The following is a 19745-nucleotide window of genomic DNA, read 5'->3' on the forward strand; positions in this document are numbered from 1 at the left end:
TGTCAAGGGCTCTTTACTCCAACCTGTTATGTTATCTTTACAAGAAGGGGAGGCATCCAGGTAGCAGCCATCAGAACAAGCACTGGAAATGAAGTGGCAGCCAGCGATCTGAACCAGATTGCACATTTACTCTGGGACCAATGGTCTTCTGTTTATGACGGAATACCACAATCTATTGCTATATGAGTGTCAGCAATGCCCCACACCCCGAGAGAAATCGTACAAATGGAAGACCTGCTATTGCAGTATCTTCTCACATATATAAATATATCTTAAATCAAAATTCAAATGTAATATGGATATAGTGCATTTCCTTTCCAAGTATCAGTAATATCTGTACTTTAAGGGTAAACTGTTGGTTAAATATGGTGAGGTCAAATCATACAATTGTGTGCATATAGACCATACAGTCATGTATGCCAACATGCATAATCGAATAACTAGTCTCATTTGTTTGTACACCTATGCAACAATTACACAGCCTTGCACAAAATGCACATGTTTTCCTCTTCTAAGACTGGAGTACTGAACTACAAGCTTTAGCCAGGAGATTTTTTGTCCTTAGTCTTTCTACATGATGGCCTGGGTATTGTACAGCCACTAAATTAATTATACAATCCATCACCTATTTTTGTCACTATGTTAGACATTTAAGTTCCTCCTAGAATGTGTTTAAAAAAAGGTCACTTTGAGACTTGTTTAAAGCCACGAAGAACAAAAACATATAACATCTCTACAAAAAGAATTGGACTTGTTTAGAAGCAGTTGCTCAGCACAGTTTATGTAAACTGCATAAAAACCTGAGACAGGCCACCACCATCCCTTATACTCTTTGCAATTCAAAACATTCTGATTAAACTTGAAGATTAACAACCTGCAAAACACAATCATCGCAATCGCAATCATCACTCCTAATACATGTTAAATGATGTTGATTTTCCTTTGCTTCAATCTTCTCAATAACGTGGTGGGGTGTTACTGTGAATCAAGAGACGGGCATTCAAAGTGCTCCGCAGTATGAGCTCAATTCACCAAAAGGGTACAGAAATCCAAAGGAGTTACAACACCCTTCACTCAGCTTTATGGTTTATTTAATGAGAACAAAAGGTTTCAGTAAAGCAGATAAAGCTCGTAGCTTCAGAAAAGCTGAAAAAACCTGTGCACTATTTCAGTGCTGCAAGCCCAGCTCATCAGCTATCAGGTGCACACGTGTCTCTACAGAATATAGGATTAGTTTAGCTTGTTTGCTAAAGTAAGTGTTACCGTGTTAAGTTGCTCACACAATTAATCATTCTTATTGTGCCTAAATGTGTTGACTATGATCACATCATTAAGCAGGTTCTTAGTCGGCCGTAAAGGGACAGTTTTACAACACTGCTAGCCTACTGCTGATTTGTCTTTTCAAAATTGCATACTTTCTTGCAGATCATACTGTATATGCATGTCACATATTATTTTTTTGTTTCTAGCACCACAGTAAAAATGTATTTACCTAAGAGCTAATCCAGAAATGGGAGGTGAGGTATTGAAAGTTAGCCAGTGCAGGGTGAGATTTCTAAACCAGTACAAGATTTTAGCAAGGATACAGTATTAACCGTGTTCAATATTTAACCTATAAGATTTTCTTCCAACAGCCCAGTGCCACCTGACACCATGCCTGCATATTGTACTAGCTAAGAGGAGTTACCAACAACACGGTTTACTAAACTTAGATTTCCTTGCATGTCAAACACGCTTAGATATTGAGATTTCAGTAAATCCGAATCCAAGGTGGTATGACTATAGTCCTTTAACTTTCCAAGCAGTTTGGTAAGCATGTTCACTTTAGATCTTTAACCACAGAACGTTTTAAAAAAATGCAATGAGAAGAATAGTAGTAATACTATTCATGGTGCTTTGCTGCTATTAGTCTGAGGGTCCCAGCAGGACACTATCATATGCGGCCCATGGGGGGGTGTCATCCCCCTTGAAGATAGCGAGGAGAGCTGTTTCCCCCACGGGAGCCAGTTGATATATCACTGACAAGCCAGTTAAGACAGCTAATGCTACTAACCAGGAGAAGGTATTGACCCACAGTGGCTAGGAGTGAAAATATGGGATTCTGCAAGTCATTCAGTCTAGCTTCTTTATCAACCTGTATATTAAGTGAGTGTTAACATGCAGAAATACACAGAACAGATAAAGTATTTTTTTTAATGTACTTACTATTTGTAGGTTTCTGAACGAACATATTCAAAAACGTGAGACACTCCCAACTGGAACTGGTCTGCAATGGGAGTGACCCAAGGGTTGTTCTCGGCTTTGAAGACCTGTTTGGGACCCGTCAGATCCAGGTTACCTGAAATATTAATACAAGACAAAACTATTAGTTTGGGTGGTTTGCCAGATTCTCTGGCACTGCTGCAACTCATCAAGGGACTCCTGAGGCGAATTACATTTCTTAAGGATTACAGTGCTGAAAGTCTGCAGAGTACAGTAAAAGCACATCAATGCACCTACACTTACATTACATGTAGACTTTATATGATTTCAATTAAATATTAGCAAACTTTTATCTAAATAAGAACATGGAAAGTTTTTCATTGAGTTGAAACTATTATTATTATTTAAATCCAAGTTAAATCCTACATTCTTCAGCGTAGTATTGAAAAGGCTTTAAAACAACAGACACAAATGTATCGATCTAAATTTGTTAGGAAAGCTAAATTGCTCAGCTCTCTCCCTCTACACAATTCTGTTTATTAGGACAGGAGGTTGGAGACACCAGCCGTCAATAAAGGTGACAACATCTTACAAGCTGGAAGCAGAATTCTTTCTTTCACATAACATATTACCAGACGTGCATTTCAGTTTAATTTACAATTACAATGTTTTTATCAGTGATGCTCTTAAATATTAATAATAAAAATATATCACTCCAATATACTGTACCAACTTTACCTTACAGGACCCAGGGAAGTTTAATAAAATAATAAAAATGAAATGTTATTTTTTTATTGAATTAAAACCATCCTGGTCTGTTTTACATAGCATCATACTGCCGCAGTAAAATAATTATAGACACGTGATTCTAAGCTTAAACACAAGGCATTATATTAAAATACACTAAACAATGCAGCAATCCAAGTCCATCTCTGGATTAAAATAACCAAATCAGGGAACAACAAGAGGATTCCTTATTTTGTTTTTGAATATGGTACTGTATTTTAAAGCTTCTAAAAAATGGTGTAACATTGGTGAAAGAAACAGTTAAAATCATATTTAACAAGTATGAATTTAACTGGAAAAAGCCTCAGAAAGGGATGCTTCACCTTTCACAAATACTGTACTTGGACTGTCACAATGTTTAAAGGAATGACAGTTGCTTCAAACCAGTCGATCAACAAGTCTTCACAAGCTTCTCAGCCAGCTCAGTGAGGTATGTTCTATTAAACACTAGCATGCTGAATGTGTTTGACCCCCGATGTCAGTCAGACAGCAAGAACCCTAACAGCCTCTCGCTTCACTGCTCCCAGCTAGAAGTCTCACCCATCTCCTTTATTAGAGTTGAGCATTCCTGGCATTCTAACAAGGATCAAGCAGCAGGCAGAGGGATTAAGCAATGTGACAAAGAGAACCTAATAAGCTAAAACCGCTGTTTCTTACAATATATGATGGCTGGCTGGAAACAGGCTCTTGCTGTTCATTGCTCAGTTGCTAGGCTAAGGCCACTAGGGTAAGCCAGACAGCACAGCGATTAGCGGTAACCCTTCTGACCAAGGATCATGTGTCATTCAAAGGTTTGTTTTGCTATTGCAAATTAGCTCATTGTATTCTTTACTTGAAACTTACAACTAAAAAAACATACCTCCCTAGAACACTGGTATTAATAAAAGATGAACATAAAAAATATTTTGCAAGGTATACGAAAATCTAAAGATTTTATTAAAACCAAATAACAGAACAAGGTCATTTCAGAAAAATACATTTTATACACAGCCTGCCTCATTTAGCCACCAAAAAAATCTAAGAACAAAAAGCAGGGGAAACAAAACAAAAACCCAGATACAGCGTTACACAAAAAAAAAGAAAAAAAGAAAGCGCTGTTTACTACCCATGTATTATCTGCTAAACATTTTTTTTACTGCATATAGATTTATTAGGAACCTATTGTACATGTACATATACACTACAATATATATATATATATATATATATATTAAATTTTAGCTCAGAGAGCCAGCTGCCCAACGTTTCGATATGTTGTACATATCTTTCTCAAGGGAGCCTGTGTCTGAATCAAAACATTGGAGGTATTTATAGGTTTTTGACGGCATGTTGTTTACATTCAAATCCATGATTTATTCTTACATGATGTAATGGTGTTCTATATATTGTGACATCATTTTTACTTCTATCTTTGAATCTGTATTAATTCTAATTAACATTACTTTACATAAACTTATATTTTTATTATATCATGCAATGCTGGCTTTGAGGATCAGTCTTGATTTGCCCCCCCCCAGCGCATCAGCATGCACAACTTTTGAATGAATTTAGTTTATTTATTTAAATGTTATATATTTATTGAAGTTAATTAGTTCATTCTTTTCTGTTGAGTCCCACTGGCATAATCGTGTTCAGTCTATTTATCCATTTACTTTCTTTTATTCTTCTATATGTCGCATTGTCTAACTTTAGCTGTTCTAATACTACAAACTTTACATCATTTATGTCATGTCCTTGACTGGTGAAGTGCTGCACTATTGGTTTATTCATTTTTTTATTTCTAATCAATGAAAGGTGGTTCTGAATTCTTTTATATAAAGTAGTTCAAGTCTCTCCAACATATTTGATTTCATCACATTTTTCACAGGCTATTCCATAAACAACATTGCTATTTTTACAGTAGGTATTAGTTTTTAGTGGATATGTGGTGTTCTTGTGTTTAATTATATTTTTACTTTTATCCATGTATTTACACACTTTACATCTACTGGTGCACATGTTCGTAGAACCTATTTTGTCAATTATTCTTTTATGTTTACTGTGAACTAAAATATCACCTAAATAAGCTTCTACAAACCGAATGTATTCTAAAGGTTGTCCGATTTTCTAAGTAATATAATATATACAGGTAGTTGACAAAAAAAATGGAAACACCAATGTAAAGTCACTTAATAGGGCGTTGGGCCACTATGGTATCCCGCTCTGTGGAGTTCTCGGCGAATCATTTTTGATAAAACTGGCTGCTCGTGCCTCAGGTTGGAATTTTCAGTCAATTGAGCTACAGTTGCTCGCCTGTTTTGTCTTCCACTTCGAATTAATGCATGGATATCATGATCCTGGAGTATGCGCTTCCACCCACTGTTGCCCTTTGCCGATGATGTCTCTCCCTCGGAGTTCCGTGCCGACATCACCTTAGACACCGTTGCTCGTGAAACATCAGCAAGTTGAGTTGTCTTGGTCACTGAAGCTCCTGCCAAATGCGCCCCAACAATCACCCTTCTTTCAAAGTCACTGAGGTCTCCTCTTGCAGCCATGCTAGCCATAATTATAGGCAACCAGGCCTGTCCAGCATTTTTATACATGACCCTAAGCATGCTGGGATGTTATTTGCTTAATTAATGCATGAGCCACACCTGTATATTCAGAGGTAATATTTTTCATTAAGAAAAACAACTGCATCACATAGCGTTCTCTCTCCTCCTCTTGTCCCGCCCCATAGCAACCAATACACACCCCTGATTCGCTGGTACAGTACTCCCCTGACCTCCCAACTCCCACCTAATAGGCTCTCGTTAACTGTCAGTAAATGTACCGTATTCAAGCCCCAAAAACACACAGGAGTATAGTGCTGCAGATCGGAGCCTCTCATGGTGCCGTTTCTAAAATGCCTTAAATCATTTAATAAAATATTGCAGCGTTTGTAAAGCATAGTATTATTAATAAAGGCCGCCCTCGTATAATCGTCACCCTCGTTTAACCCTTTGTGGTCCATTGTCGGACTGGGTCCGACATTGCAATTATTCCTCACAGGTCCTTTGTCGGACTGGGTCCGACATCATTATAGCAACGCAATAAACGGGTGTTTAGTCGTTTTTTCGCCGGAAAAAGCCGAGAAAACCATTCAATTGCCGAGTGGGAGCGACAGGAGCCGAGACAAGTCGAAAAAAAAAAAAAGGCGTATCTCATGAATAGTCATACATGGTATCAGGTATCAGATAACGGGGGCGGTCTGAAGTAAACAAGTTGGCTGACTGAATCAGCGCACAGAAAACACTGACATTTGCAGAGCTTTTTTGAGATGTTATAGTAATAGAATAATGACTTGGATCGCATTATTGAGGAGTTTGGTGATAAAACGAGTGATCCGGAGATGATCGATCGGTATGTACGACTATTATTATTATTATTATTTATTTCTTACATAGCTGAACGCTATAGCAAACGAAAGGGTGGGGCGGGGCTGGAGATGCCTAGTGTGTGCTTTGTTGATATGTAGGGCCATTTAAACCCGTTTGACTGTGAAAAAAAAAACTTTTAAACAGCGCGTCTAAAATTAACTGCGCGTGTGAAAATGAATTAGACCTGGCGTGCCTGACGCGCGATTAATAAATGGACCGCAAAGGGTTAATTGGGTTGAGTTAACTAGGGGGGCAATAACTTTTTCACACCTGAAGATTGCATGTTTGATTACCTTGCATACCAAATAAATGAAAGAAGCACCAAACTTTGGTGTCATTTTTTCTCTCAGATTCCCTCTATATACTACTACAACCCACAAAAAAATCTGAACAAATACAATGTGAAAAATGTGCAAAAATGCAGAAAATCAGACAGGAGGCAAATACTTTTTCACAGCACTGTACCTTAAGTGCTGAGGGAACTATACCGGAGGAAAGTGAACCATTTATAATTTTTAAAATGTGGGTAAAATCGCTGCAAGCCCACGAATCAAGCGAAGTATGATAATATTTAAAGAGGCTGCGTTGCAGCTTTTTTTTGGGGCATAGTATGTAAAGCTTACCAATTTTTCTTGTTAGTTTGCAGTTTTTGGATATGATGATATGATTAAGTGTTCTCTTCACAATGAACAGTTCCTTTCCTATATTTGCTATATATTTATGATTTTATTATGTTTTATTTTTTTTATTTCAGTGCACAATCACATTTAAAAATAGATATTCTATTTATTCTGTCTTCTGATCTCTGTATGCTGCTGATCTAGCTTGAACCGCACATTTTATTGTCTTGGTTGTGTTTGTGATTTCTAAATTTTTGCCCCTAGTACATTTTGGTGGTGGGCTCAATGGGTAAATTTCCTGGTTAAATAAATACATTTTACACAATTCTATTAAGTTAAGGATAAGGACAACAACAACAACAACAGTAATAAAACAAATTTAAATTAGATGGATGTAGTAATTGTATCGGTTTAATATATTATTAAAACCGAGATTAAATAAGATTACACTATGTAACACAATTTTTGTTCCTGGGTAGTAAGTGTTATTTCCTAATTGCTTATGCCTCAAAAGTATAGAAAATGGCTATTATTCCCCACAAACTTTGCTTTTGTGACCAGGACAGTGATATTTTGAAATTTACCTATTTCCAATGAGAAAACGGGCGAATTTGTGTCTCTTCGTCAGAAAAATTAACATATGAATCCAAATTAACATGTATTTATACTAAAGTAATACAAAAATGACTACAGAACATTTAGAAGCGAGTAGTTTTTCGAGATTTACGATTATACTGTAAATCACTTTCACAAATCAGCCCCCAAATGTAGTCTCCCATCATGTTCTCGTTATACTGTCCTTGGTAGCGGCGTTCAAAGTCCAGTATATCCTGGTGGAAGCGCTCGCCTTGCTCCTCCGAGTACGCTCCCATGTTCTCCTTGAATTTATCAAGATGAGCATCAAGGATATGGACTTTGAGGGACATCCTACAGCCCATTGTGCCGTAGTTCTTCACCAGAGTCTCAACCAGCTCCACATAGTTTTCGGCCTTGTGATTGCCCAGGAAGCCCCGAACCACTGCAACAAAGCTGTTCCAAGCTGCTTTCTCCTTACTAGTGAGCTTCTTGGGGAATTCATTGCACTCCAGGATCTTCTTTATCTGTGGTCCAACGAAGACACCGGCTTTGACCTTTGCCTCAGACAGCTTAGGGAAGAAGTCTTGAAGGTACTTGAAGGCTGCCGACTCCTTATCTAGAGCTTTGACAAATTGTTTCATAAGGCCCAATTTGATGTGCAGTGGTGGCATCAGCACCTTCCGGGGGTCCACCAGTGGCTCCCACTTGACGTTGTTCCTCCCCACAGAGAACTCAGTCCGCTGTGGCCAGTCCCGCCTGTGGTAGTGCGTCTTGGTGTCCCTGCTGTCCCAAAGGCAAACATAGCAGGGAAACTTGGTAAAACCGCCTTGGAGACCCATCAGGAATGCCACCATTTTGAAGTCTCCTATGACCTTGATGCCATCTCAGAAAAATACAGATATGTATCCACTTAGGCAGCTGGAACTAAACTGAACTGGTGGGCTTAAGGCCCCTGTATTTATACTACTATTTATATTACTGGAAAGTTCTAGAAAGTTCTAGAAGTTACTCCAAGTTTACTCAGCACTGAATCTATCTGGAATGTTCTGGAAAATAGGTAAATTTCAAAATATCGCTGTCCTGGTCACAAAAGCAAAGTTTGTGGGGAATAATAGCCATTTTCTATACTTTTGAGGCATAAGCAATTAGGAAATAACACTTACTACCCAGGAACAAAAAAAAATTAAAAATTTGTTACACAGTGTTATCTACATTTATTTTAAATCACGAGATTAATCACGATTAGTTTTTTTTTATCGTCTCACAGCCCTATCAAAGAGTCATTCCCTTTTTTCAAAACTGTTTCTGGTTTCCACAGGGTGAAATAGCTCACAGAGATATCAAACCGCTATGTTATGTAAAAATAGTAAAATCTGTGCATATAAGAAAGCATTCAAATTGAATGATTTTAAGAAAGCCTCCAACCATAACTGAGTTCAGCACAGGTGGTTCTACCTCTTATCTGGTGACGCAACGAGGTAAAACTGGAGACAATCCGGAGATATAACGGGACCTTTACATCAAGGAAGACTGCAGTGTCTCTAATTCCACACCAGTAAGAAGGAACATTTATAAAAACAGTAAGTCATATTCTGCACAAAGCAGAGCGCGCCTGTCAGATTTAGCAAAGCATGATAAATGAGCTAAAGAAGGACAAGCTCACAATAGCATTTTTTTCAGTGCAACACACAGCACCCTTACAGCTACATCTTGAACAGTATGCTATAGCTCAGGTTTTGAACATCATCTAGTGAACTTGAATGTCTCAACAGCGATACTGGTTTTGCTACACAATTATTGAAGCCTGTTTAGTCAAACATTTGATTAAAAACAAACTTGACAATATTTTAATTTAAAGAGGTAATCACATACCCTATATAGTTACAGTATTTGGGTGATGTTTTACATGGCTCCATCTCACAGTGGATCACTATATTGCCATATTGGCAGCACATATGTTTGAATAAAAAAAAAAGTGTAATAAAATTAAGCATACAAACAGGTATTAGCAAGCGGTTGAGGTTATAAATACATACATAAATAAAAATACCAAAAACTGTAACTGACATCAGAAACCTGCAGTCTAATGTACAAAGTGCTGATTCTCATTTTCCCTTCTTTGACTTGATTGCATTCAATATTTAAATGTTTAACAAAACAGCTTTACAATGGTATTTAGAAAACAAAGATTTCTGCCTCAAACTGGGAGTTTTAAAGAAAATAAGGCAGAACATTTAGAATGAGTGCTTTGAAATAACAGTTCAGCTTGAATTGCCACCACTGTACAGCGTGTTCCTTTATTATCTCAATGGTCATGCCCAAATTCCTCTGGGAATGCCAATTTAGAAACAAAGCCCAGATGGAGTCATGAAAACAGCAGAGCTGTGCAGACAAGCACTCTGAGGAGATCCATTACAGACCTTTATTAGCTAAGCAACCAGGGTCTAGTAATGTATAGTGATCAATATTGCTCTACACAACACATTTCACCATTGAAAGCCAAGGGTAGATGCTACTGCAGGCGGTTAAGTATTATTCCACTGCTGGGAAATGGTATGGATTTCAAATATATTAACGAAACCTAAATCGATATTGATAGTCGTTCTCTTATTGTAAATTTTGAGGTTGTAAACGGACCCACACATTGAATCTTGTCCCTACTGCTACCTTATGGATACTGTGTTCATTGCAGGCGCCCTAGAAATTAAAACTGAATGGTATTGTCTGATGCTTACCCAGTTCAGGGGGCAACACTGTAAGACGGTTCCCTTGGATATGGAGCTCCTTTAGCTGACTGAGGTCCCCAATCTCTTTAGGCATCGAAATAAGGTCATTGTCCCTTAGACTCAACTAGAAGGAAATGCAAGACTATTAGACCAGTTTTCAATTAGAAATCTAAATAATCAATAAAAAGGACTTTCACCGACCCCCCCTCCCTCAGCCTCCTCTCCCCATTCCCTCCCCATTCCCTTTTCTTACTCCTCATTTCTTTAGGAGTCTCAGCAGATGAACAAACCCTGGAACACCAGGTGTTGCCATTTATTTCTGCAAAATAAACCCAATCGCTGTTCAAATTGACTCGATTCAAGACTGCGAAAAGTGAATTGATTTTCCCCGAATTTAGATAAATTACTCACAATCTGCAGCTTCGTGAGCTTCCCAATATCTGGAGGCAGGATTTCGAAATCGTTGTCACTTAGATAGAGTGCACGCAGGGTGGCTGCAGATTAAACAGCAATATATAAACAGGGTGACATTAAACCAGACCATTTGATCCTGATCAATAAAACAAGCCAAGTTTGATTAATAACTGTGGCTTGGTGAAAAGCCTCTGACATACCCAGGGCACCCAATAATAACAAGCAAGTCAAACCTAGATTTACTGGCTTGTTGTGTGAGCACCGTGCTGAGGAAAACATCCATATCCAGAACGGACTGACACAATTAACAACTTCAGCATTGCTAAAGCCTGTCAGTGGCTCTGCACACACTTTCAGATTAGGGCTGTCACATTACACAGACCCTAATTCCTTTTGTCATGATTGGGTACTGCTTTTTTTACAGGCATGTGGATTGTAGTAAAATAAAAAAGGCATTCTTACTGTCTTTTTTCAAATAGTAGGATAAAGAACCTGCCCGTTCTGAAAAATGATTGGACTTGACCACTTCAGATTATTTTTTGTGTGTATTGCAGTTTAACTCCACTTGTGTGGATAGTACTGCTATCAATGACGTGGCAGTGCTCCTTTATCGTTCAGTGAAGCTGTGGCACAGAACTGATGTGGTCATTTGAAGATTAAAACACTCAAATTGAATTTGATAAATGCTATATTAGTACTCCTGTACTAGATGTTATTGCTGTTATTTTAAACTTAAAAAAAGACTGAAAAAATATTTTGTCACCTACAAAAACAAAATAAATGGTTAAATATTTTATGACAGTTACAGCACCTTGCCAGGTAATTAATCAAACCTTGAATTGACAGTTAGGATTCAGACTTGATGAGTGATTAGCAAACAGTGAAAAGAGGGGATTGACATTTTTTCTAGAATGGTAATTCAAATAGCAATTAGTCCTTGTCAAAGTGTGAGTGTTATTGAACGTTCCAATAATAAAAAAAAGGTTTATACCATTTTTCTTTTTACTGAATGACATGTATTATATTTAATAAAAAGAATATACAGTATATCTCAATGGATGCATGTGCAATGTCTACACAGAGTTTCAGTAGCTTCTCTCTGCATTAGAGTATGTGGAGTAATGAACATCTCTATGTTCAGTTCCATCTGTGTTACAATGTGGAAAGTTAGTTGTGAGGAATCTGAGGGTTTTCTTACTGAGGTAGAAGAAGTTTCCAGGGAGGGAGGACTCGTTGAGGTTGTTGTAGGTCAAGTCAAGAACCTCTAGACCTGGCAGTGACCCGAATCCCCTGGGCAGGGAGTTTAATCTGTTCATGCTAAATTACAAAACAGAGACATTACCATGACACATCTGCACAGCATTTTCACTTACACAGAAAAAAACAAACAAAACAAAAAAAATATATATAGAAAAATGCGAATCTTGATTTTTAACCAGGAGCAAAAAAATACGTTGTCTTTCCAGTCAACATACAGCAGCAAAATAATAGCAAAGTCAGCACTGGAGACACTTTCTGGGTTGTACTTGTACATTGCACAAACAATACAGACCCCTGGATTAAAAATGAATGTTTTTTTGTGTGTTTCTATGACCTGATCACTGACAGGCAGTGCGGATACCAGTTTAAAAAAGGCACCCCGGAACGTGAATTTTTGAAAGCTTATACATTGGAATATGCTCTACTAAAATAAACAAGTTGACAGTTATTTCACACAATATATTTAACATATTTGTTAAAATATTTCTAAATTATCCTCCAACACCTAGGTAAACAACTCCATTTTGCTCTGAATGAACATCATCATTTCTTCTTTGTTGAACAAAGAAGAAAAAAGATAAATAAAACTTCTTTAAAAAAATCCTTTTGTGTTCAAAACATAAATTATTTCTGGTGACAATAACCATCAATATCACATTTGTTAAGACTGCGTAGGTTAACAGCAGCATGTGGCTGTGCAACATTGAAGGTGATCATGGAATTAATATAACAATGAAGGTGATCACAGGTGTTCTGTCTTCACTCTCTACATACAGTATAGTAATATATATTTTTATATTATTTACAAGAAGCAACACAGTAAACATCCAAGTTAAAAACCATGTGAACATAAACAAAAAACACACTGTATGAATCCCAAATTTGCCACCCAAAAAGAGCAAGATTTAGGGAATACATTACTAGAAAATGACAGGAAGTAGTTCCATGGTGTGTTACTTGTATTGTGAAGATGATCATTATAATCAGTGACCAACAAAATGAGACAAGAAAGTAATCTATGAAACAAATATCTTCAAGCAGTTCCTAATTTTAGAACCAAACAAAAACCCCTTTAGAGAAAAAAAGCTTTAAAACATACACTAGTATGGGGATATATTATGACCCTGACAAAGGAAGGCTCCAGAAGCTCCCACAAGCCCCCACAAGGCTGCCTCTTCCCAAATGAGAAGAGCCTCATTCACAAAGCAGGATGTGCGCAATGGCAGAAGATGAGGAGATGTTCAGTATGATACGCATTAACAATGGATCTTACATAACATATATATATTATATATATATATATATATATATATACACACACACACATACATACATACATACATACATACACACTGATTAGGGTTGTTAATTAATCGCAGTTAACTTATGTGATTAAACGTTTAGTTTTTGGGGGATGCATTTTTTTAACGCACGTTAAATCGCACTCCTGTCTTGTCCCTCTTGGCATACTGTAATTAATTTCCTGCAGCATCCACTTTAGTACACTCTCGTGCATGCCAACATGGAATGAGTGCAGTCATAGTTTGCATATAAAATTAGCCTCGGAACCACATTCATTGGATAGAAAGAGGGTTTCTTGTATCTAATGTCAAAGTGAGTTCCAGTATCACAGAAGTGCATCAAGTCTGCTGTTCAGCATGCTTTCACTTCTCAAAATACACTTTCTAGTAGTAGTTCTGCTACGGACAAGAACAATACAACAACAAATGAAACCTGTCAAGTTTCAACAGAGTATTCTTTTAGAAATTCAGGATCGCTGCAAACCCATGAATTAAGCTAAGTACGATACTATATCCAGTGCTGTTGCAAGGTTGATAGCTACCAACTATAGACCTGTTAACATTGTAGCTTTGTTTTATTTCAATAACCACATTTATTTTAAATGATATTATTTACAATTATGTTCTTTGTTATTTAGCAGTTGGTGGATTAAACAAATGCTGGATTAAATAAATATAAAACTATAAAGAGGGACCAACAAATAGGATCCAGAAATAGGAAAACAGGGTTTTTATGCTGGGCTGTTTTATGGATAATAATAATAATAATAATAATAATAATAATAATAATAATAATAATAATAATAATAATACAAACTTAAATAAGATGGATGCAGTAATTGTATCAATTAAATCCAAGATTAATGGAGATTCGTTTTTTTCCCTCTCAAGATGAATCGCTTGAACCTGCTGGAAAAATAACTCCAATGAAAACTGCAGACCGCCCTAGCAGTAAAGAAAAGATAACTCCAGTAACCCAATAGACAAGTAAACTAATCGAATATATCCATACAGGATGTGTATGCCCATTTGTATTTATTTGTCATTATGTGACACTGACACAATTTAGTTACTAGTGCTGAGAGAGATAAAGTCCATACTTACCCCAGGTTAAGGTGTTTGAGTTTCTGAAGGCTGCTTAGCTGTGTTGGGAGCTCTTCAATCTGGTTATTGAAAAAGTTCAGTACTTCCAAGTTCTTCAGATCAGCTATGTTTGGTGGAACAGCTGTGTATTCAAAAAGAGAACGCTTTACTAAATAACAGGTACAGTAAATAGTGACAAATCAATGTATCTAGGAATAAATACCACAGAACTAAGAAGGGCTTACTCAAAAATAAACCTACTGTTTTTAAGTGCAAGATGGATCAGTCTACAAAAATCTAGTTATGTCTACAATTTGGAAGAGACATTCTGTTGTCCTTTCTTTTCTACATCAAATGCTCTTTTGACATGCAATAACTCCAGAAAGAGATGGCATGTATTGCCAATTAGTATGTTAGTCAAGGGTTGGTCCAAATTTGAGGGTGATGTCAGGATGCGGTCATAGAGTTACGCATTTTATCAACGTAGACACCATTGACAGTTTTAGGTGGCACTACAGTACAATGGTTTTCTAGTAATATGGGAACAAGTGTCATCGCCTGTGGGTGGGGCATTTATTGTGCATTATACCCAACTATACAGCTTGCTTAGTAGTCATAGTATCCCTGAACTAACTCCTCTTCAGATACACAAAGGTTTTATGAGCAATCAATCCCATCAATGCAGAAAAAGGGGAGCTTCTTCAACGTTTTTGGTCAATTGCAACAAACTAAAAGTAACTAAATGTAACCTGTGGTTCGTACGGAGGACAGTGCTAATGATAGACTGCAGGATATCTGCAATTGCATTGAAATGAGCACTTCTTATAGACTGCAGGCAGGTTTTAAGATATTCTCTATAGCAGGGGTCTCCAACCCTGGTCCTGGTAAGCTACTGTGGCTGCTGATTTTCGTTTCAACCAGTTCTCAGTTACTTAATTGAACCAATTATTGTCTTAATTTAGTCAAGATTAACAGGTGTTCCAGATCTTTAGCCACTGATGATGTAAATACACCTATAAAACCTGTTGGAGAGGGGCTCTCTAGGACCAGGAGACCCCTGCTCTACAGTAACGAACACAACTGGCCCGATTCTGATGACGGGGCAAGTCTTTAACTCGAGGGCAAAACGCATTTGCCCCTGATTTTAATAAAAAAAAACACAGATCAAAACAGGAGATACACTGCCTTTACCCTGTAATGTGATTTTGGCAACATGCTTTGCCCTGTCCTTTACCGTCTGCGTTGGTGCCAATGGCATAACTTTTGAGGCGTGGTCTCATTTGCATGTTAGCTTTGATCTATTTTGACAAAGGTACAGACGGGAGCGACCGTGTTTAAAACTAACCAGGTAAGGGGAAGTTTATCTGAAATGTAAAGTGAACAGCAAGTGGTGAAGGAGAGGGAGGGAGTAAGTGAGTGAGAGAAAGAGAGAGCACACTACTTCCAAACAATGTTTATAAATATATATATATATATATATATATATATATATATATATATATATATATATATATATATAATATATATATATATACTAATATGAACAGTAGTTAATATTGCTGTGCAAACTGTGATGTTGCACATGTCTTTGTTAACTTTACAGCTGTTCTCAAAAAATCTAGACTTAAAGAAAAAATAAATGCATACAGATACATATATATCATACTTCATAATAACTGGAAGGAATTGATTCCAGTGTTTAAATATGCATGAATATTTGCTGTGTGGGGTCTTTTGAATTTGCGTATGTTCCAAACCCCACACAAGAAGAAAATATACTCTTAAGAAAAATACATTATTTCACACAAGTATGAAGTGTCGACTTCATATTACTTAAGGAAACAGTTTTTGTTTGTCAGAATTTTTCAAAGCAGCATTAATGCATGAAGTCGGTATACTTCATTCTGCCTGTACAGTGTCACTTTGGAGATGTTGTAAAAGCTGTACTGGAAACGTGATTGATACCTACCTGTATGTGATACTGGGAAAGGTTCATCCTTTTGAATGATGTATTGGATTGCTTTGTCTTTTCAACTATGCTGGTACTGAATGTCTTCAGACTGAGTGTTATAGGTACATTTAATTAACAATGGCCTCATTCTATATTTCACTCGTTTCACTGCTGAAACTTTATATCATCTTATTAATACAATTATTTCTACAGGATGTGCATGTATGTAATTCACAATATGATTTTCTGAGGTTTATAGAATGAAGAAAAATGTAAATAATAATAAAGACCCATGAAATAATAAAGTAGAAGAATGCAGAGCTCCTCTTACTCTCCTCCTGCCCCTTCCCACACTAACTACCGTATTCCGATATGCAAACAAGAAATGACCAGTTGAGGCTTAGCTGATCCCCAACTTGGTTACCTGTATTTTTTTATTGCAATTGTACTAAAATATTACATAGCTGGAGATGACTCACAGATAGTACCATACTAGACACTACTCACCTTAGCAGAGAACTAAGGACTACACTGCAAGTTTGCTGCAACTGACCAACTTAGTCCAAAACTAGTATGGCATGTGGTACCAATCTTAGCAGTCATGTCTACGACCTTGAGACAAACAGATGTGACCTGTGTATTTACTAACCTGTGTATAAATGTACTACATTCAGCTATGGCCAAAAGGTTTTGCATTACCTTATAAAAAGAAGTCACATTCAAACTCCAACATGAAATAATGTACTTCTAATATGGCTTCCGGTAGACTTTTGCAATATCATTTAGTAGTTTCCTTGATTAAATGATGTTAAATAAAAGATCTAAATTATGTTCATATGTATATTTTTTATTATATCTCAATATAAGAATCTAAAATTCTAGTTAATGCAAAACTTTTGACCATACTTGTCCAATTAAGGCATTACACTCACTTAACAACCAAATAATTGTCAATCATTCATTAATTAATTAACAGTCTAGGATGAATCTGACTTCTTCATGATGAAGTGTTTTACATGAGCGATTTATTTCTCCCTTGATTCAGGTCTATTGAGGGAGGACTTTTTGATCAATGACGATAACACGACTCCCATCAGATTACACACTGATCAATGTGTATTCATTACCTAGAAGTATAAAGGAACTAAGAGCATGACATGAATACCACTGCACAGATAAACCACCACGATAGAACAAGACCATGCAAACAAACACAATGACAAGAGGGCAAATTCCCACTTTAAAATTAAATACATTAAACAATGTCTATTTGTACTATTATTTAGCACTTAGAAAGCATACAATGGGACCTTTTTAATCAATGGATCAAAATCTCCAGCTATGCACCTGGCATTTAAAGTACAGCTGAATGCTGTGTTCCCCACAAGCCTGTAGAAATGTGTTCCCTATTCTAATAGTACACACTAGAAACAGGCCATGATGCATTTCATTTTGTTTAGGATAGTACTTGATCACATTTAATTAAACATGGCAACTCTTGCACAAAACATCACCAGAATCTGAGACCTAATTTAGAAAGCACAAGGTAGAATGCAAAATTCACTGTTCAATTTCCTGTGCCTTCTTGCACAGATGTACATCAACGAGTAATGACAGTACTGTGCAAAAGTTTTAGGCAGGTGTGAAAAAATGCTGTAAAGTAAGAATGCTTTCAAAAATAGACATGTTAATAGATTATATTTATCAATGAACTAAATGCAAAGTGAGTGAACAGAAGAAAAATCTATATCAAATCCATATTTGGTGTGACCACCCTTTGCCTTCAAAACAGCATCAATTCTTCTAGGTACACTTGCACAAAGTCAGGGATTTTGTAGGCATATAGTCAGGTGTATGATTAAACAATTATACCAAACAGGTGCTAATGATCATCAATTCAATATGTAGGTTGAAACACAATCATTAACTGAAACAGAAACAGCTGTGTAGGAGGAATAAAACTGGGTGAGGAACAGCCAAACTCAGCTAACAAGGTGAGGTTGCTGAAGACAGTTTACTGTCAAAAGTCATACACCATGGCAAGACTGAGCACAGCAACAAGACACAAGGTAGTTATACTGCATCAGCAAGGTCTCTCCCAGGCAGAAATTTCAAGGCAGACAGGGGTTTCCAGATGTGCTGTCCAAGCTCTATTGAAGAAGCACAAAGAAACAGGCAACGTTGAGGACCGTAGACGCAGTGGTCGGCCAAGGAAACTTACTGCAGCAGATGAAAGACACATCATGCTTACTTCCCTTCGCAATCGGAAAATGTCCAGCAGTGCCATCAGCTCAGAATTGGCAGAAAACAGTGGGACCCTGGTACACCCATCTACTGTCCGGAGAAGTCTGGTCAGAAGTGGCCTTCATGGAAGACTTGCGGCCAAAAAGCCATACCTCCGACGTGGAAACAAGGCCAAGCGACTCAACTATGCACGAAAACACAGGAACTGGGGTGCAGAAAAATGGCAGCAGGTGCTCTGGACTGATGAGTCAAAATTTGAAATATTTGGCTGTAGCAGAAGGCAGTTTGTTCGCCGAAGGGCTGGAGAGCGGTACACGAATGAGTGTCTGCAGGCAACAGTGAAGCATGGTGGAGGTTCCTTGCAAGTTTGGGGCTGCATTTCTGTAAATGGAGTTGGGGATTTGGTCAGAATTAATGGTCTCCTCAATGCTGAGAAGTACAGGCAGATACTTATCCATCATGCAATACCATCAGTGAGGCATCTGATTGGCCCCAAATTTATTCTGCAGCATGACAACGACCCCAAACATACAGCGAAAGTCATTAAGAACTATCTTCAGCGTAAAGAAGAACAAGGAGTCCTGGAAGTGATGGTATGGCCCCCACAGAGCCCTGATCTCAACATCATCGAGTCTGTCTGGGATTACATGAAGAGAGAGAAGCAACTGAGGCTTCTTAAATCCACAGAAGAACTGTGGTTAGTTCTCCAAGATGTTTGGGCCAACCTACCTGCCGAGTTCCTTCAAAAACTGTGCAAGTGTACCTAGAAGAATTGATGCTGTTTTGAAGGCAAAGGGTGGTCACACCAAATATTGATTTGATGTAGATTTTTCTTCTGTTCACTCACTTTGCATTTTGTTAATTGATAAATATAAACTATTAACATGTCTATTTTTTAAAGCATTCTTACTTTACAGCATTTTTTCACACCTGCCTAAAACTTTTGCACAGTACTGTATATATACATATATATATATATATATATATATAATATATTATATATACACACACACACACACATTTCCAAGAGATATGGGCAATAAAATAAAAGTCCTAACAGATAGCTCGGTTTGTTAGTTTCAAAAGATGGTACTTTACAATTACTAAATATGTTAATGACTCATCATACATCTCAGAAACAACAGGTTTTCATTAGCATGATAAAGCAATGTTAGGTCAAATTC

General features: G+C 37.2%; 1 protein-coding gene across 1 annotated transcript in view; it reads right to left on the bottom strand.

Annotated features, from left to right (window-relative positions):
* The window catches only part of LOC117399821 (ras suppressor protein 1), a 49840-nt gene that overhangs the window by 18423 nt on the left and 11672 nt on the right, over positions 1–19745 (bottom strand). Inside the window, exons 4-8 of the mRNA XM_033999206.3 lie at positions 14388–14508; positions 11921–12039; positions 10720–10802; positions 10318–10432; positions 2206–2338 (exon numbers count right to left, since the gene is read on the bottom strand). Of these exons, the coding sequence (XP_033855097.1) occupies positions 2206–2338; positions 10318–10432; positions 10720–10802; positions 11921–12039; positions 14388–14508 (571 nt within the window). The remainder of the gene's footprint in view (positions 1–2205; positions 2339–10317; positions 10433–10719; positions 10803–11920; positions 12040–14387; positions 14509–19745) is intronic.

The sequence above is a fragment of the Acipenser ruthenus genome, chromosome 4 (assembly GCF_902713425.1).
Source record: "Acipenser ruthenus chromosome 4, fAciRut3.2 maternal haplotype, whole genome shotgun sequence".
Lineage (NCBI taxonomy): Eukaryota > Metazoa > Chordata > Actinopteri > Acipenseriformes > Acipenseridae > Acipenser > Acipenser ruthenus.